Consider the following 20462-nt stretch of genomic DNA (forward strand, 5'->3'; position numbering starts at 1 on the left):
CCAACTCAAATTACAACAATTTCATATAAAGTGAAAAATATGTATAAAAACCATTGTATTTAAAATATTCAAACCACTTCTATAGTTTTACAATTTTAGTCACAACCAAGATCTATAAACATTTTCTCTTTTTTTTTTAAGAAAATAAATAAATCTTTTTATATTTTGAAAAAGTTTGTCTAACAAAAAAACAGTTTATATTTCTTTGATATTTTATGGCAAAGTAATTCTAAATGCCAAAAAAATTAATGTATGATTTACAATGTTTTTTCTTCATAAAATAACTTGTTTAAATGTTGATTTTGGATTGGCAAAAAAATTAGTTTATAAAGATTTTTGTGTGTGTGTGAATGAAAAAGCTAAAGATAACGAAAATGAACTCGTTTGAATTGACTTAAAAAAGTAATTTTTAATAGTGCTAAAAAATGATGAGATGATTTTTTTTATAGCTAGTATAAGAATAGATTTAAATGGTAATTTGTAAGTATCTTTTAATTATGAATTTATGACTAAGGCATTTGATTACGTAAAAATCTATGCAATTGTAAGACAAATATCATGCACATGGGTGGGAACTTTCACCTTTTTGGAGGCTTTTTGCATTTCGTATTGTATTGTGTTGTATTGATGATTTAAATATAGAAAAAAAAAATTGATCAGAAAATTTAGTTAGAATTTGACCAGAATGATATTTTATCTATGTTATTTTTATTCTTTTGAACATTTTTATCCTTTTAACTTAATACCTTTTAATTTTAAAAATGGAAAAAATATCAATTTATTTTAAAATAAAAAAAATATTATAATATTTTAAAATTTTTGACCAAATTTTCTGGCCATTTAGCATTACCCTTAAATATAATGGGTATTTTGATTGTTACAAAACTTTTATTGTACCATATTGTTTTAATTCATCATTAGATGATAATGAAAAACTCATTTTATATAACAATTGATTTGGTGTGATCGTATGTAAAAATATTTTTTCTCATTTTGTCTTTATTTATTATTTAATAATCATATTTCATTTTTTATTCTATATTTTCATAGTAGTTCTACCCTCTACCTTATACTCTATTTTTTCCTTTTAGGTTTATCATTCAAATTATGGATGTGTACATTATGTAACAACGAAGAACTATACAATCTCTCCAACCACTGTATTCATTAAAATAGTACAATATGCTACAACGATATATTATGAAACAATACGTAACAGTCATTCAAATAATAGTGTATTCTTATTTTTAATAGCTTAATACATAAATAAACATGTTTTTTTCACTTGGCATTAATTAATATATATACCCATCGATTTAAGATCTTCATTAGGGTCGTCCAGATTAGAGTTCTCCAACCCATATTGTGATGTACCATTTTCTCTTTTAGTAATCCGTTCATTCATTCGTCTCCGAAGAACAAGCAGCAGAAGCAGAAGCAGAAGCTTCAGGACGTGGTTTTGAAGCTTCTTCACTCAATTTATTATTATCAATAGAAGGACTAAAGCCTTGAAAATACATCCGACCTTTTATAGCCTCAGGAGGGGAAGTTTCCATCAGGTATCACCTCTTCTTCCTTCTTAGGCTTTTCCTCTCTGAGAGAAGCCCTTTGCATAAACTTCAAGTTCCTCAAGGTACCGGATAGTTCACGCTTGGCCATTCTGATTTGCAGAACAACTTCTTGGGGAACACCGAAACTGAAATTGCTTTTATTCACTTGCTATTCTTCAATTTCCGGCAGGGTGACGGCGCCGGCGCCGGCGCTAGCCTCGAAAGGAATCTCGGTATTTCTGCCTCCTTGATTTATCTTTTTTTTTTTTCAAGGTTTAGTTTTTTTATGCCAAATTTTGAAATCTGATTAATCGAATTCATCTAACAAAGCACTACCTACTTAAAATCTCGATATTTTTGTTACATTTTTTCATTCAGTATATACTTCAATTAATTTTATTTTGTATGATTTTTGATTCTCGCAATAGTTTAGGTATGAAGCAGAAAAAAAAAAAAAAAAACAGTCTAAGTTTTAGTTTTGATCTTTTAACTCAAAAGTAAAAACTTTATTTCCGTTTTCTTTTTCCAGGGAAAAAAGTTCAAAAATTTACCTTTCTATTTTCAAATATTATTTATATTTAACCTAATCATACATTTTCCAACAAATATAAGTAAATTTGTCAGAAAAATCGACAATAAAAAAATCTCGTTATAACAATCAATTGGAACTTTGTTTCCCGTCTTGTAATCCCCCAAATTTCTACTTGCAGTGCCTCCAATTGCAGCTAACCGCAAAATCCATCGTCTCCTCAAAGTGGTGCTTCTCTTTCTCTTTCTTTCTCTACTTTTCTTCCTCAAAGCTCGAGAAATTTTATTATTTTCTGTTACATTCAAAATGCTGGCTTCTAAAGGAACAACTTTCTCAGATTGTAGAGTGATGAGGACTTTATTCTCCCCCTGCAAAGTATGTAATATAACACTTTTACATGTTTAGATTTCTTTATAAACTCTCTTTATCTGCCTGTTTTGACTCGAAAATGTTGTTTCCCATTATAAAGTGTGAGAAGGTATCATTTTCCTACATATTAAGCCGTTGAATGCAGGGAACCCATGTAATTTGCCTTTTTTGCTTAAACCTCTATTAGTTTATATGTGGTTCTGGGGCATTTTTTTGACTTCTAAGTAGATATTTGCATTTCACCATTACTTAATGAAAAGGTTACAAGGTGTTTGACACACTAGTGCGAGAGTATTTTATGGAAAAAAATGATCGGTCCCTAAATCAAATTCAGGGAATTGGGGTCGTTTGGTAGGGAACAAGTTATCCCGGGATAAGTTATTCCACCATGTATATAGGATAACTTATCCTATCAATAAGGTATAAATGGTGGGATAAATAATCCAAGGGTAAAATAATTCTGCATTTTATCCTGGGATTTTTATACCTTATACCTCACACCAAACGACTCCTAAATGTGCTACATAAGGGAATCAATACCTTTCAGTTTCTGGTCCAGAGTAGTGCATAAGAAGTTTATGAACTAATCAGCTCTATAAAGGAATCAATACCTTTGATTTTCTGGCTATTCTAAATTTGACTTAAAAATGAGACCTCTTTAATCATATCATATTATTTTGGTTATCCAGATTTCACATATACCAGTTGTTAGCTTTGGACGCAAAAGATCGTTAAAAATCTACAGTGCAAAAATGGAGCTCTCAATCACACAACCTGATGATTGGCATCTTCATCTCCGTGATGGTGATGTTCTTAAGGCAGTTGTCCCTCACAGGTTTCTAGATTTTAAATACTTCAGCTGATTGTGATTCAGTTTATTCTTGATATTTTACTTCTTGTCCCACTTTGTTAAATTCGGTTTCTCTATCTTGATTTTGACTTGTTCATTTTTGCATTATTTGATAAAGTGCACATCACTTTGGGAGGGCAATAGTCATGCCAAATTTGAAGCCTCCTATCACTACCACTGCTGCTGCTGTAGCATACCGGGAGGCGATATTGAAATCTTTACCTGTTGATAGTGATTTCAACCCTCTTATGACACTTTATTTGACAGATACAACCAGTCCTAGGGAAATCAAACTAGCAAGTAAGTCCAATATACTTTTGATATAGAAATATCTTGCATTAAAAATATATTAGATGTTATTCTTCTATATTATGACTGTTTTAACGGTGCGTGTATGATATTCTTCTATGAGAGAGCATGCATGTATCTCAGGAAACAAAAATAAATTTCAGTGAATGATAATGGTTGTATTTAAGCATCAATAAGATCATGACAGAAAAGGCACCAGTAGAAAGCCAATTTGTGAAACTTTGAAGTAGAGTTGAACTTTGAGAGACATTGTAATTCTTTGTTAAATCTCATCTTAAAGCTAAGTGTAATTCCCAATTTGTTCTCAAGACATTAAAACTGAAGGCTAGATTCTTGGCTACCAACCTTTTTTTTGGTCCTTTTATTATGTCTACTTTCGTGTCAGATCATAATCCTTGAAATTTGAAGTCAGTATTACGAGCTTCTTGTCCTTTATAAAGTCAGGGTCTACTCTCCTGTGAGGAAATTTGAACTTGTCAAAAATTGTAGCATTTAAGTCGAACTGATTGTGTATTGTCATCTGGATGCAGTTTTTTCCAATGTGAATGACCCATGTTCCTATTTTTCTTTCCATGAAAGCATTTAATAATCATCTTTTTTTCCTTTTTTCTTTTGTTGTTTTATCTATTTTTTGTCCACTATTTCTGATAAAATGAGACTAATAACACAGGAGAGAGCCAGGTCGTATTTGGGGTGAAGTTGTACCCTGCTGGTGCCACGACAAATTCTCAAGATGGAGTGACTGATCTTTTCGGGAAGTGTTTACCAGTTCTACAAGAAATGGTTGAGCATAATATGCCTCTGCTGGTAATTTGATGCTAAACTTGGTGCTAACCTTTCTTCCTGTTCCACTAGAACATTGCATAAGCTCTAATGTGCATGCTAACCTTACCACCAAAAAATTGTTATTTATCACTGTAGAAAGATGCACATTCAAAGTTGTATCATGTATCTGTTGAAGCTATACATGATTAATGTTATTTCTTGCCTATGCTATAGCTTTTCTAGTTTCAGTTTATCTTGGATCGCTATAAAATAGATTCAGCATTTAACTGTAATGACTCAACCTTAATCATGTTTCTTCTTCCCCCAAATGTTCTGTCAAAGCTTGTGATTTTTGTCATTTTCCTTGAAAAAACTTCATTTTATAGGATTTTTATGTATTACATTTGACTGCAGGTTCATGGAGAGGTTACTAATCCTGAGGTTGACATGTTTGATAGAGAAAAGGTATTCATTGAAACGGTTTTAAGACCGTTGGTGCAGAAATTTCCACGATTGAAGATCGTGATGGAGCATGTTACCACCATGGATGCTGTTAAGTTTGTTGAATCTTGCACTGAAGGTAATATTTTCTACTTTATCCACCTTTTTGAACTTTAGTCTTCTTGTCGGATGAAAGAACTTCATTGACCTTCCTTTTTCAAATGCTAATTTAACCTTTCTATCATTCTTTAAAGGATTTGTTGCAGCGACTGTCACCCCACAACATCTTGTTTTGAACAGGAATTCTCTCTTCCAAGGGGGCTTACAACCGCATAATTACTGCCTTCCAGTCCTCAAAAGAGAGATCCACAGTAATATCCTTTATCCTTTCATATTGATGCTCAAATTCTCTTCTATCGCTTGGTGTTTGTCTGTTGGTTGCAAGTAACATTACTTTTAATTTTGAAAAACCGACTAGGATTCTTTGGTTAACCACCTGTAGTGACTACAAGGTCATATAGACCTTGTTTGGTTCAACAAAGGGGACAAGAACTTCATTTTTTTCTCATGCATAATGTATTTACCATTAACCTCCACTTGTTTGGTTCAACTCAACTAAAGTGGAAGAGGTTGATTTCCTTATTTCCAATTTTAGATGGTTTTGAAAAGTTGAGGAATTGCATACTTACACTTGCATTTTAACAAACAAGGTTAATTATTTTCCTTCCAGTGTGATAGGTAACTTGAGCAAATTAAGCGTATAGTGCTAGCATTCTATGCTTCTACTTCATACATGAACCTTAATAGAATTGCATTCAGTATCCTAATCAACATAAGCTGGACAATATACTAACACTATCAACAAAAGGAAAACATATCAAGCTCAAGGTCAGATGCTTAGTTCTACTTTTTTGTTGGGAAGTTTATTTTTGTCCATTCTTGGAGCTGACTCTTCCTACTTTTGTAATTATGCATCTGCTGGATGCTTTGTTTATCAATACACCATTTATTTCATCAAAAATAAAATAAAATATCAAGTTGAAGCAACAAGCTTCACATCCTAGTATGCAGGGATCCCAATGGGTTTGTTGATGTCACAGTTCTTACCTTCTCAAGCAAGCCTTTTATTGCACTCTCCAACCCTAATTTCTCCTCAGTATTAATCTTACCGTTGCATTTTTCCAAGATTGATGTCATCCCCTTCAGCTTCTGCTTGATTAGTTGTACCTGTGACTTCTCCTTATCTGCTTTCAGCGAGGAGAAGGAATCTCAGAGTTGAGGGATAACTGAGCTGAAAGTTGAATTTACAGCACCAAAAGGACTTTGCATTACTGATTCTCTGAAGGCATCTGAACCATACCTGCAGACAATCTGAACAGTGCTTGAATCAGATTGCTTTTGTTTACTCTTTATTCAGATCCCCAAACTTGTTATATATTTGGATAATTTCATCCTCTGATGGCAAAGCCAGTTCAAAATGTCACCATCAGAATCACAGATGAAGTTCCCCTACCATCATTCTCATCTTCTGTTCCTTGACTAGAAAGCCCAGATGCTTTATTGATAAACCAAGAGTGCTTTGCCATCTATTGAAAAACCATTTATGAATCACTGTTAGGTCTGTTTGACGCCAGCTTCGAAGCTTGAACTGTTTTGTTCTACCACTGTGGGATCCTGGCTATATCCATGAATGATCTTGTATTATGAATAAGCTTATTGAACCTTGGGTTGGAAGGCTTCCTCAAGAACCGCAAGATTTTTCCGACTATGTCACCCAACCCCAAATGTGGCCATCCTCTGGGATTATGATGGCAGACTTTTTGTCACCCAGCCAAGACTCAATCCTCCACATAACGACTGTAACATTGAAATTTTGCAACTTTTTAATTCTACACTTGAATCTTCCTACCCCGTGCGACGCTTGTTGAAGAATTTTGCATGCCTTTGGCAGATTCTCCTCATCAATATTGAGTCTGCTAGTGAATCGACTGCTTTATTCTACTACCGTGAACCATCTATCTTTATTGTTGCTAATATCAATAAGCTCGAATGACTCATCTCCTGAACCAAAGAAAGTTCTCTTCTTCATAACTTGAATAAGAATCATCGGAAGGGTACATCAGAGAGAGGATAAGGAGTGAAAGAGAGAAAAGAGAAATTGCACATTTTCCAAGAGAGAGCATTGTTTTAGTATAAGTTCTTAATCAAACTTTTCAGCAGAATGGTGTTGCATGATTTAACTGTAAATAGATACCTTTCTTGCTCCTCCAACAAATGTTGTCCTTGTCTGTGCATAAGGAGTAAGTCCCAAGTTAAAGAGAACTGCAGTTTCTATTAACTACCCAACCGTTGCAATGCCTTCTAAAGATGATGTTCAAGCCATTTTTGAGTAATAATCTGTTACGCATTCTGGTTGGCTGCCAGAGTGGATACACACTTGAGAGGGGTATGGCCCTGCCAAAAGCTGATTTTTCTACCATTTCCCAACTTGAAACATGTTGTATCCTATGAATTCATCAAAAGAAAGTCCAGATGCTTTTCCCGACAGAGAAACCATAACAAAAGCTAGTAAGCTTTGATATCCACAGGTGTTGCATACCATATTTGGTCTCGATGACTTATCCCGTTGTGCATTCTCACCTTTTGTGAATCTCCATAACCATTTGTTTAAGAGGCTATCATTGTGTGCTTTCAGATTCCGTACTCCAAGGCCTCCAGATTTTTATCTTTCTGGACAGTTTCCCACTTAGCATGATTAAAAGCTTTCTTGTCCCTGTTTTCATTCCAGATTCGACGAATCTTATCAATTTCTTGGCCAGAGATGTAGGAATGAGGAATAAAGAGATCGTGTAAGTGGGAAGTGAGTCCAAAACACTATTTGTGAAAACTAATCTGCCCTTACTTATACTTTGTCAAATCAAATCTAAAAGCCTATAATCTTTTCGGAATATGGCATTTTGATCTTGTTTTATGGATTATCTATAAGATATACTGTCACCATAACAAAGAAGAATTGGATTAAACAGCTATTGAGCCATCTACCCTGAAATTTTGAAAGTTGGGTAGAAGCTATATTTGCCTGTAATTGACCCACTTTTCGTGTCGAATGATCTGTTGAAAGTTTGTTCTTCTATCTGATATTTTCTTACCTCTTTATAAGAGTTGTGACTACCCAGAAATTTTGAAAGTTAGGTAGAAGCTATATTTGCCTGTAATTGACCCTCTTCTTGTGTAGCATAATTTGTTGAAAGTTTCTTCTTCTACCTGATTTCTTTTACCTCTTTGTAAGAGTTATGAAACTTTTAGTCTTACTGATGCTAATGTGTCATGAATCACTACTTGGTCAGGCTCTCTTTGATTTGCTAGTTCTATCCATTGCCTTTTGTTTTCCTAGACATGGGAACTTGTTTGAACATTTGATGCAAACACTGCTGCGAATGTGCTAAAAAAAGGAAATAAATGTATGGCCTGAATGTGCTTGTTGAAAGAAGGTGCTTCCATTAAGAATTTGCTATTATGGGAGGCATGTTTAATGAGACTTGGAAAATTACCAAGTGCTTGAGAAAAAAATCATTTTTATTAATAGATTCATTACTCGCATAATTACAAGATCTATTGCATTAGTCTTGTCCCCTTTCTCCTACTACTTTTCTCTTTTGTCTTCTCTTGTTCACTTGGTATATATTCTAATCCAAGCAAGTTTGCTTTGAATAACACAGGGGAGGCACTTGTGTCAGCTGTAACAAGTGGAAGTAAAAGATTTTTTCTTGGGACTGATAGTGCTCCTCATGATAGACGAAGAAAAGAATGTTCTTGTGGATGTGCTGGTATTTACAATGCTCCTGTAGCCTTGTCAGTATATGCAAAGGTGTTTGAAAAGGTAATTGCAATAGATATCTACAGTGCTGCTCATGTTGGACTCATCCATGTTATAATGTTTCTAATTAATAACTTCGGAAAGGTTCATTAGTTTAGTAGCTATCGCTATAAGTCAATGACTTAAATTTGGTTGTTTGCATTTTAGGAAAATGCACTCGACAAGCTCGAAGCATTTACTAGCTTCAATGGACCAGACTTTTATGGGCTTCCTAGGAACAACTCAAAGATTAAGTTGAGTAAGACGCCATGGAAGGTACCCGAATCCTTTTCTTATGCATCAGGAGATATTATTCCCATGTTTGCTGGTGAAATGCTCGACTGGTTGCCGGCTCCTCTCTGAGAGATTCCTCTTCTCATTTGTCATTCTTGTACTGTAATATTGTGATTCAACCAAAGATATAGACTGTAGGTGTATCCTTTCAGCTAATAAATTATGGAAGCAATAAGCTTTCTGGATGTGACTGAACGTAAAGCTTCGATCCATTTTAAATTAAGATCAGGTTTAGTACAGCAGGGTCACCAAAGTGTTCTGAAGTTCTTAAATTGTTCGTTTCATTTTGAAGATTTACTGATTATGCCTTCCTTGTCCTTCGTTGCTTATTATGACTTCTGCAATTTTCAAACCAAATTACGAAGAAAAGAGAGTTGTTCTCCTTTAAATAAAAACAGCATAAGTTTCCATTTTGAGTGATGTCATAGACACTAGCAACAATGTACCAGAACTATATATTTGGAGCAATTGGATATTAAAATTAATCAGCATTTGTTAAGAAAGAAAGACAAAGACACCTCGAAAAGGAAGAAGATATGCAGACATCTGAGAACCTTTACATGAACGAAGCAAAATAATTGATTAGTCATATCTTTGAAAGTTCGAATCACATTTGACAGGAATGCAGACAATATTTTCAAATTAACATATTAACAAGGGTACTACTGTATCTGAAATTCTGAATCTAACAATGTAAGAGGAGCTCAGTGAAATACTTAACCCACGGCCAAACTCCATGTATGATCTCACATCCAAAAAAAGTAGTATGCCAAAATTATGTCACAAGCCACAGCATGAAACCAGATTCCGGTTAGGTGTTAAAACTGTTCATCATATATCTTCTTTGCTTCATGCTGGCAGTTGAAGCTTAGCATTATTTTTCCAGCTGCAAAACAAATTTGTTAGTAGTTTGTTTACGTCATCAAGGGAGGAGCCACTTCAGGAAGTTTTAACAAATTGTTACCTGATGAAGTAATAATAAAAGAAATCTGCATAAAGGGCTGTCTGGACAAGACCAGAGACGCAAGCTACAAAAAAAGAAAAGGAAAATTCAACTTCAAAGAACCATTGCAAGTAATTGAAAACAAACAGTACTGGTTATGCTTCCAAAAACTTACAAATCCATCTAGTGAAACGCTGCTCTGTCAGATAGCGGTAAATCCAGTTTAAGATGTAAAATGCACGGTAGGCCCTGTGATCGCATAAAACCAGCATGTCAATAACAATACCCAATCAATCTTAACTAATTGAAATCAAATTGTAAATGTCATTGTGTTACATTATTCAACTGGAAAGGAACACATGCCGCATGTACATAATTTAGGAACTTCTAATTGTTAGATCCTTTCAGCTCCAAGCATTATAATATGAAACAAAACTAAGAGATGATAAATATGGGTAGACAGTGAGAGAATGGTGCGAGAAAGGGAACCATTTTCCCTTGTCTTACAGAGACATGGCTAATAAAGTGCTGTCAAAAAAAATGTTCCATCGCTCAAGAAAACATTTAAATGGAAGACCTCATCATTTCTGTAGCTTTATGATGTAGTTCCGATCTGAAATAGTGGCATTCTACACAGACATAAATCACATGATTTAATGGATCTGAATATCTCTTTCATTGCAATCAAGCTATAGAAAGATTTTGTTTAAAGTCACAGCACGGGCACTCAGCTCAAAAAAGGAACAATTTATTGTGTTTGCCTTATTATGGAGATGCTCATGGCAAGCAATCACAAGAGAGGAACGTTAGCTCAAAGCAAACATATAAAGCTTAGACCAAATTTAAAACACAACAAGATGTCAATGCTTGATCAGATTCATTTCATCGGGCGCGCACAACAATAATGGCATCAAAGTTAAACATGCTGCCTAAAAAAATAAAGGCATATCCTCTAGCAGCAATAACACTTGTGTTCGTTCTCTAGGTACGTCCTCAAATGACAGTGTTTCGACTGCCAAAGGAGGCTCAAGATTCTAAGTGCCAACAAGCTAAGTACAATTAAAGTACCTCAATCTAATGCCCAATAATACTAGGAAAATTCCACAATCTTCGTAAGGAATCAAGTTATGACTACCCAAGATCCTTGAAAACTGAAGAATGTCATTTAAAACTCAATACATATGGCAGATTTATCCGTCTAGATATCCGGCAACAATCATTCTGAAAATTATCCTCAATAATGGAAGGATTGATGTAGATAAGAAGCTAATAAAATTCATCAAATTAACTGGCCAACCGAGTTAGGCAGCCTATGAAAAAGGCTATTCATACGTAAAGCCTTGAAAAATTGTACAGATGTTGACACCAAAGTCACATGCAAAACTGACTGTAATAGCAGTTGAATTGTGGTGGAAGAAGGATCATTGAAGTCGGGATGGATTTTGTATGTAGATGTGTGGTGGGCATGTATGGGGGATGTCATGAAAAAGTTGCCCAGTAGCACAGAAATTGAAAGGTGGGAAATACACATCAAAAACTGCACTAGAGATAAATGTCAAATAGAGGAACCACATTCCCTTACTGTTCTGAGTGACTTTTGAAGAAAAAAGACAAATGGGTCGACTGGACGAGAGTTTTCAGAGGGGACCGTGACAGGGACACCCTCTACCAGCTTTTCTCTTCAGATTGTTCAACTGAGAGGAATGTTGTATATAGCTATGGACAAAGGTTGGATAAGACTTTCAAAGAGGGCACAAAAAGGAATAAAACAATCACTATCTCAAAGTTCCTCTATGTTGACTCAAATTTTTATTGGAACAGAGGAAACAAGGCTAAGATATCTGTGAGTCACGACAATACTATTGGTTTTGTGGCAGTTTCTGGGCTTCATAAACCTGGCAAAGAGTATCTATTCCTCATTCTTGGAAGGATGTTGTGATAGAGAGATGGAGCTTTTCCAGCACCATGCATGGGACTTCCCTTTTAGGGGCAAGCAACAAAAATGCCTCAAAGTGGCAGGAGGTAATTGCTTCTTTAAGCTCTGCTCCAACCTATACAAGTCGAAAGTTTGGGAACAATTAGCCACTTGGAAGAAACATTACCCATCCATGGATTGTAAGTTGACCCTCATAAACCGTGTACTTGAGGGTATCCTGGTCTATGAAATGTCCCTATAACTCATAACCCATTCCGTCAAGAGTGGAGAGGCAGTTGGATAGAATTAGGAGAAACTTCGGAGGTAACTCTGGAAAGAAAAATTCACTTGTGAAATAGACAGCAGTGACTATTGTAACTGGTAAAGAAGGAAAGTGATTTAGCTGAGAAAAACTGAGGCTGCACAATACAAGTCCCTATTATTAACATGGTTGTGCAGTTAGTAATGAGCAAGAAAGTCTTGAAGAATGCCATCAAAGAAAAAGTATGCATGAATGAATCTTGGTGCACAAATCCAATATGATCATCTCATTGTTATGCAATGGAAACTTAGAATATATTGAGAGAGCCATACAATGTCAAAAAGAATGTTAAGGTAGATGATGGTGAAAAAAATATAAGATGGTGGCAAGATGCTTGGAGGTCTGGGTATTGGTGAACTGATCCAGTATAACTCACGGATTTGCAACATGAATATCTATAAGAAATTATGGGATGATTCTCTTCCAGGGTGAATCTTAAGGTAGGTGATGGGAAAAAGATAAGACGGCGGCAAGGTGCTTGGCTTGGATTCCTTAAAGGAGGTAATCCCATATCTATAGACCTTTTGCCACATTTTGTTGAAGCCACGAAACCTTAATGCAAAAATAAACAGAAAAGCTTAGATTCAAGAAGAATTGCCAGCACAATAGGTTCTGGAAGAATTGCCATGGACTGCGAGGTCTGCAGATGAGCCTGGGTCTTTTGAGAAATTAGAGAAGGAGGGACTAACTTCAGGATCTAATTCACTGTTTGATGCACAGAAGACTTTTCAGTCAAGTAAATTGACAAAGCCAAGCAACCACCAGTCACTGGGGCAAGAAAAATGTTTAAGAAAATAAAAAGCACCTTCAAAAACGGCATGTTCTGTCTATGTATAAAGTCAACCTAACTAGGACAGCCTGCAGAGTAAGGAAATCATTACTTGAAATTATGTTACACATGAAAAGGATTCTCAGGACCCAAGATATCTTCTTTTGCACTCTACTGTAACATGGAAGATCTAGAGTATGTTCCTAAATCTATTTCAATCTCGGTGGTTAAAGCACAGTATTGAAGAACACTTTTATAACCTAGAGAAGACAGAAACTAGAAAGACAGTTAAGATGGAATACAGTTCCACCACACATCCTTTGGTTTATGGAAAGAGAGAACCAATGCTTCCAAGGAAGAATAAATGTACCACATCGTTTCAATTTCAAATGTTTACAATCATTTGTAGATGATATAGATTTGTGGATGAACTTCATTAACTCCTTGCACAGTTAAAACTGAGACAAGCCTTTTCTAGCGTTACGTAAACGTAAAATACCAGCACTCTATTGGCACTATGTCGCAAGCAAATTTGCAATATTTATGAAAAAAAATTATGAATTGTCAAATTTCAGCTATGAGTTATAATAGAACTCAGATTAAAAAAAATAGATATGGCCAGATCAGTACAAAATTTCTACAATTTTCAACATATGATGCAATTTGCAAAACAATTCCCTTTTAAGAAGTGGCCAGATTTATTGGAGAGGAAGCATACCCAAGGAAGAACACATATTGTCCGGCCAGATTATCAACATTTCCACTTCTTTGCAAGAGCACCAACTGGGGAAGAATGGCAACTGCCTCCAGGTATATTGAGAAAGCCCAGAATACCTGGAACAACATTATACATAGCATCAATAGTGTAAACAGGGAGCGAGCAAATATAAATCCGAGAATCAAGACTATCCCAGAAAAGGAAAAGGAAACAAGTAACACGATCTCTACCACAGGGTCTTCGCGGAAATTCTAATCAGTCATTCAGAGAAATGAATGGCAGCTTATTAGTAGAGCACCCCGCAACCAAGTGTAAGGTTCAATCCTTACCAGTTCTCTCCCCACCCCCCACCACACCAAAACCTCCTCTCCACTTACCTTACCTCCCCACAAAATAAAAAGAAAAACTGAGTCATTAACAAAACAAACAGATGGGTCTGACTATAACGATACCATGAATACTGAAAAATCTCAGTATCTTTTTTGTCTCCTAATGTGCTAGGGTGATGGATGAGCTCATCTTTTAACAGCCAAGACGGACAAACAATATCTGGAGATGACCATAAGGGTAGGGGAGTCAAGAATGACATATAAGATGACATTGCAAATGATATAGACAAGAAGATGTCTTTACTCATGCAAATTGCAATGTAGCATAATAGGAACAACACCAAGTCATAAAAAACCTGCACTAGAAACCAAGCCCATACACATGAAGAGTTGCAATGACCTAGTAGGGTTTTAGAGGGTAAGAATAGCGTAGTTGGAAAAAAAAGTTCGAGGGGTTCAGCTGACTTTTAATAGGGGAAAGTAGCCTGAGTCAAATATAAAATAGACAAGATCAAACTTCAGCCGCAACTTTGTCGGCCCTCCATCTGGATAAATCATCATAACAACATCTCAATACTAAAGGAACTTAGCAAACAACAAATATAAATGGCTATTACAGAAATTATTCTTGAAGGGGGCAGACTGACGTTAACGGGCTGATTAGTTAAGGTTTGCCAAATCACATGACTGCAAACATATCATCTTAACATATTTTGAGCTGCTGATTGTATATTGTCAACGTAAAAGGGTTTATATCTTGTCATGAACAGAGGCCATCAAAAAAATGGATCAGCTTAAGAAGGTCTGTACAAGCACTACCTCAAGGGTTGCTATAACCATGTACATGCAGAGTAGCATGTGAGTAATAAGCACAAACATTTTATAGTGTTCAGTCACTAGTGATGGACTGATTTTGCGAGAATGTTCATGCTGTAGGTTCCAAATCCGAATAAAATAGGAGAGTTGCGTAGGCAGGCCATCTGCATAAAACTAGTCAATTTGCAATTGATTCATAATGCAGAATATATCATTGAAAGGTATCCACCTAGCCACGCATTACATCAGCACCCGGGTGTTTGAGATGAGATTAAATGGAGCGACATGGGAATGATGATTCATATAGCCGACCCAAACTACCTTGGATAAGAAATAGTTGTTGTATTCAAGTTCACTATATATGGATTCAAAGCAACACAACATTTGTAGGATGAAATTCTATTTCACAGTAGCCAGCCTATGGAAATTCTGAAATTATGGTTGTTGCAAGCACCAACAGGATGCTGGGCTTGCCAAGATCAACTTCACATAAGCAACCATCTATCATTACAAAATTATGTGACAATAAGCATGATTATCAATGCTAGGACAATCCACATGAAATATTTAGAACACTTAGAAATCACTAACCTCTTGAAGGGTAAACTTCTCATGAAGAACAAGTGCCAGAATGAAAGACACCCCCAGAAGAATCCAATAACGAAAAGTGTCTAGCTCACGGTCATATGAGCGCCTGACAACCCGATGGTACCTCATACACCAGACAATTGCCAAAGAGCTCCCAATAAAAACCAGTTTCATCACAGTGTTGTAAAGAGAGATGAAGTCAGTGAACAAATCCAGATACCGAGTCACGAACACAATAGCATATAACTCTTGCGTCTTCAATGATATTCCTGAATACAGCAAAGACTCTCAATCCAACTATTTTCCAGCTAAACGTTAGCCAGATTTCAGCATAAGTATACTTCAAGCTACCGGCGAATGCAACAAGTACATATATTTTATTTGTTATTTAAAGAATAGGTCATCTTTCGTTTTTTTTCCAATTCTTTTTGTATTTTTAGGGGGAAAGGGAGGGGGCAATACATAGACAATGATATTTTATACCATCTAGTAGTCTGTTAAATTACCTGTCACATCAGAACTAATACCAATGTGCCATGACTTACCAAATTTGTAGTCTATGTCCTAACATACCATACTTCATCTGGTTTGTTGATATACTTTTATTGACAACATCCCATGCAATCGAACACGTTGACATTGTCTTTTCATATTTTCAAATTACCCACAATGCCACTGATTTCACTAAATGCCCTAATGAATCCATATATCTACTTAATACGTGGCAAGAAGAAAACCTAGTTAAAAGCTCCCGGGTTCAAAGAAGTTTCAAAATTCACAGATTTCCTCAGTAAAATAAAAAAGAATGCTCACTCGTTGCAATCTCTCAGTAGGTATAACATCATCCAATTCCTAGGAGTTTCAGGAGTTGTAAGTAACTACTTCCTTATAAATAATGTATCCTGTGCATTGTCCGATTCACTAATTAGCACATAAATGGAATAATGCTCACTCTTAGTTTATCAAATGAACATTCATTTTTTCAGTCATGAACTGTTCAATGGAACCCAATCAAACACACCTTATTCACTCTACAAAGTCCAATCAATACATAATTCAATTCCAATTCATACAAAATCAAAAACATAACTCGCAACTTTAAGAGCCAATCAGATACGGTCATTCATGTATAAAGCAAAACTACTCATTCAGGTTTCAACACGAATAAAGTCGACGAAATTAATAGAAAACAGTACCTTCTGATGCAAAACTATTTACATATATATACAATAGCTGATCGAGGAACTGAGAATGAAAATGCAAGTTGGAATAAGAACCTGAGCATGATTTGGTAGCGTAGATTTTCAGGAGGAGAACTAAGACACTAATCAAATGTGTCATGTCCCCAGCCAGTCTGAAGATATTCATGATTGCTACTGCGAAAACCGCCCTAGATTGTTCACGATTAGAGTCAAATCCTGATGAAAATGATGAAGATTAGGGGTTTGTCGGGTTGGGGATTGCGGGTTGTGGATTGGAAGTTGAAACGAAATGGAACTGGATTTTTGGAATTTGCTTTGGGATCAAAATTCAGAAACTTGACACAGCAAATAATTTTTGTATTTGTAATGTAAAAATTGCAAGAAGCGGCCCAAGATACACGTGTCGGTTCCAAACGTCCACGAGGCATGTATGTGTCGAAAACGATACTCTATCTACTATTTAGTTCAAAAAAATTATTTGTTTCTTTCTTTTTATATAGAGCGTTTTAGATTTGAAAAGAGTAAAAAATATCTCCAAAGTCATTTTTTGTTAATAGTTTTATTCGGTCATGTATTTATTATTTTATTTTACTAAGTAAAAATATTTTATTTCACATAAAACTTAACTAAGAGCATATTCAAATCTACACGTATAATAAATATTAGTCCTGGACACGTGCTTTGTACGTGAGTCCTGTGAAAGGTATTAATTACTGTCAAAATTACATTTTAATCAGTATCACAAGCTATTAAAAAATATAATTTAAAATAGATGAACAATCAATGTATTCAAATAACTTCTTTATTGTATGTCAAATGGTTAGACATTTGATGAGGTTGTAAAATTTAGTTTGATAACTAAAATATTGAGTTACATTTTTAAGTTATTAGGTCCAAACATATGGTATATTAGTATGTGCAAAAATGAAAACAAAATGATTAATGGTTCTCATTTAAATGCACAATAAGAAAATTTCTACATATATCTTAAATTGATATCTATACTTCAAGTCCAACACCCATACAATTCTAAATGCTTTATGGAAGAAAAATTCTATAATGGAGAAAGAAAGCAAGAACGAAAAGCTTAGGATATTGCAAAGAAAGTCCTCATGCTCTTAAAAGAAAACTTTGTTATTGTTAGAGACTGTTCAACATATCAACATAAGATTGTTCATTGTTTAATACTACAATTCATGTAGTAAATTTACTCTCTCTTTTTTCGTTGCTATTTTTTCTTCTTGATTACCAATTTTCAGCATTTTTTTGGTTATCCTCACTTGCAATTTCTAACTCTCTTACCTTCTCATGTTGAATTGTGCAATTTCCTTAATTCGATTTCCTATTGTGAGCTTCCATCTTTATAAGTTGGTTCATAAATAGCATTAGGAAATGACTCTTTAAATTCAAATTTTAATTCTGAAATTAATTTCTACATCAAAGTGATGAATGACTTTCCATATCATAACTTTTCAAATTCTTCCATTATGAGATTTATGATTACGATTAAAAGCAAGTCATTTATCAAAAAAATGATAATTTAACTATTAAAGGGATTAAAAACTTCAAATTCTACCATTATGTAATTATAATATTTATATTTAATCAAAATTTAATTTAATTAGCAGAGGGGCAAAATGGTAATTCAACTTTTCACTTTGGAACTTCCTACTTATAATAATATATGATAAGAGCACACTTTTATTATTTAATTATATTTTCAACACCCCCATCACGTGCGGGCTTGATTATGGCCAAGCATGTGAAAATTCGTTGTCATTTAGGTGGTGGTGAAATTTTATCTCAAGACCTTTGTTTGCTCTGATACCATGTTGAAGTATGTGACCATCTCATTTAGAAGCTTAAGCTGTTAGAGAGAACACACTTTTATTATTTAATTATATTTTCAATACTTATAGAAGCACTCAACTCATTGATAAGCTTATAGAAGCACTCAACTCATAAGCAATGTATCATAGTGGCAACTGCCTATACCAAACTCTAACTTGAGTTTGATTATATCATAGGTGCAAAAAGTGAGGAGATATTCAAAACGACATGCATATATGAAAGATCAATAGATCAGTAAGGTGCAATAAAAATAACATCCTGTAAATCTAGAGAGAACAAATGTAATTTTGGAATAGAAAACATTGAATTCTTTGTTCATTTAAAATATTTTGCATTTCAATTTTCATTATTATATATATACACTATAGCTAAAACTTATAAGTAATCATCTCTCACTAATTATAGTTGTATAAGAGCTTATTATTAATCGCTTCTAACTAAAATCATCATATGTATCATGAGTCCACAATAACAACTCAAGCCGCCTGAGAATATAAATACAACTAATAAAAAAAAAGGAGGGGACTTACTGGAACCCAAATATAATTGATGTCAATACAAATTTGAACCTAAGTAGAGGACATTTGAGATTTTAAAAAAATAAGAAAATCAAGAAAAAGAAACATAGACTCTTGAATTGAGAAGGTTTTTTTTTTTTTTTTAAAAAAGACACTTTTAGAAAAGAAGGGAAATGAGACGGCAAAAGGAAGATGAAAAAGATTAACGAAAAGTAATAAAATTAATATTTTAGATATGCTAGTTCACCGTCAACCAATGATATATTGAATGACTAGAATGTCCCTGATTTGAAAACTAAATGCCTAATAATAGATATATTGAAGCAAGTTTCTTTTAGAATATAAATATAAAAAAATTTAAAAAAGTATTTTGTCAAATTAAAACAAATTTCTCATATCAAAATGATTTCAATCAATTCATCAAAGATTATATGATTGAATAAGTCCAAAATGCTAAGATATGCTTCCATCAAACATATATTATGTCAATGTAGATTATATAGGAGAGCCATTTGTTAGCCTCATGGCATAGTTATTTGATTTGCAAATGAAAAATATTAAACTTTTACTTTCTACCCATAAGCTATCTTTATTTGTTAAAAGATAAAATTTATATTAATTATTTAGGTACAAATATAACTCATATTTTTAAAATAACATACAATTTATGATCTTCTAAAATTGAACAAAGGAAGCACAAATAGTTTAATATCATAAATATGTAGTGTAATGAATGGAGTTGTTCTCCCATAATGAGAGGTCTCAATTTCGAGCTCTAAATAAGAAAAAAATCTTGGTAGGAAACGCTCTCCTTCCCCAGGACTCCACGCGGTGTAAATTCAAATTAACACGACTTCAATATAAATATAGAATACCATATCAGAAATATAAAAAAAAAAAAACAAACAAAGGCAACATTATATTACTGCTGATTTTTTGCCCAAGATATTCAAAATAATTATAATTCAATATTATGTTAACAAAATTATTATTTTTCTTCTTTTATATATATATATACTAGTCATGGACACGTGCGCTGCACGTGTGAGACATGCTAAGTTGTATCATTCTCTCTCAAGAGACATTTGTATTATAATTCAATATTATGTTAACACAATTATTTTTTTTCTTCTTTTATATATATATATATATATATATACTAGTCATGGACACGTGCGCTGCACGTAAGGCTGGCAGGGGGACCCGGGTCGGACCCGCCCCCGGTCCGCACCGGTTCGAGAACCGGCTCGCCGGACCCGATCCCGCCTTTTCTCGCGGGATGGGGGCCTTCGGGATAGGGGACCCGGTACCGGTCCCGGTTCACCCCATTGGTCCCGGTCGACCCGGCCCGGTTCACGGGATCCCCTAACATTTTTTTTTTAAAATTTTTTGAATTATATCCGTTGGGGCAACGGCTAGTGGGCCCCCCCAACTGATTTATTTACTGATTTTTCCCTTCCCCAACACCCCCTACCACCCCTACTTTTAATACTTTAATTTAAACCCTCAAGTTATCATAAATACACTT

At 34.6% G+C, this 20462-nt stretch overlaps 2 protein-coding genes across 10 annotated transcripts; one reads left to right on the forward strand and one right to left on the reverse strand.

Moving 5' to 3' along the window:
• The first annotated feature begins 1303 nt into the window (after positions 1-1303).
• On the forward strand, positions 1304-9200 carry LOC102595472 (dihydroorotase, mitochondrial). Of its 9 annotated transcripts, XM_015313788.1 has the most exons (11): positions 1304-1559; positions 1672-1783; positions 2261-2307; positions 2402-2454; positions 3138-3283; positions 3417-3598; positions 4278-4414; positions 4787-4952; positions 5068-5184; positions 8533-8693; positions 8838-9200. In XM_015313788.1, exons 4-11 carry the CDS (start codon positions 2428-2430, stop codon positions 9030-9032), a joined length of 1131 nt encoding a protein of 376 aa, XP_015169274.1. In that variant the 5' UTR covers positions 1304-1559; positions 1672-1783; positions 2261-2307; positions 2402-2427; the 3' UTR covers positions 9033-9200. The 9 variants fall into 9 exon arrangements, with proteins under 9 accessions (XP_015169274.1, XP_006358097.1, XP_015169273.1 ...); XM_006358035.2 differs by having other exon boundaries at positions 1304-1783; positions 2417-2454; XM_015313787.1 differs by having other exon boundaries at positions 1304-1783; positions 2261-2304.
• Positions 9201-9524: 324 nt separating this feature from the next.
• Positions 9525-16909, reverse strand: LOC102596589 (ER lumen protein-retaining receptor A). Its single transcript, XM_006358038.2, has 6 exons — positions 16641-16909; positions 15367-15632; positions 13631-13746; positions 10082-10155; positions 9928-9991; positions 9525-9849 (listed from the first exon to the last, which is right to left on the reverse strand). Exons 1-6 carry the CDS (start codon positions 16729-16731, stop codon positions 9813-9815), a joined length of 648 nt encoding a protein of 215 aa, XP_006358100.1. The 5' UTR covers positions 16732-16909; the 3' UTR covers positions 9525-9812.
• Between the last annotated feature and the right edge of the window lie 3553 nt (positions 16910-20462).

The sequence above is a fragment of the Solanum tuberosum genome, unplaced genomic scaffold (assembly GCF_000226075.1).
Source record: "Solanum tuberosum cultivar DM 1-3 516 R44 unplaced genomic scaffold, SolTub_3.0 scf00265, whole genome shotgun sequence".
Classification (NCBI taxonomy): Eukaryota; Viridiplantae; Streptophyta; class Magnoliopsida; order Solanales; family Solanaceae; genus Solanum; species Solanum tuberosum.

Coding starts and splice junctions, on each gene's coding strand:
- LOC102595472 (XM_006358035.2), top strand. CDS start 2,428: ATGAGGACTTTATTCTCCCCCTGCAAA. Junction 3,599..4,277: donor TAGGGAAATCAAACTAGCAA/GTAAGTCCAATA, acceptor CTAATAACACAG/GAGAGAGCCAGGTCGTATTT. Junction 4,953..5,067: donor TGTTGAATCTTGCACTGAAG/GTAATATTTTCT, acceptor CATTCTTTAAAG/GATTTGTTGCAGCGACTGTC.
- LOC102596589 (XM_006358038.2), bottom strand. CDS start 16,731: ATGAATATCTTCAGACTGGCTGGGGACATGACACATTTGATTAGTGTC. Junction 9,992..10,081: donor GCGTTTCACTAGATGGATTT/GTAAGTTTTTGG, acceptor CTTTTTTTGTAG/CTTGCGTCTCTGGTCTTGTC. Junction 9,850..9,927: donor TTTTATTATTACTTCATCAG/GTAACAATTTGT, acceptor TTTGTTTTGCAG/CTGGAAAAATAATGCTAAGC.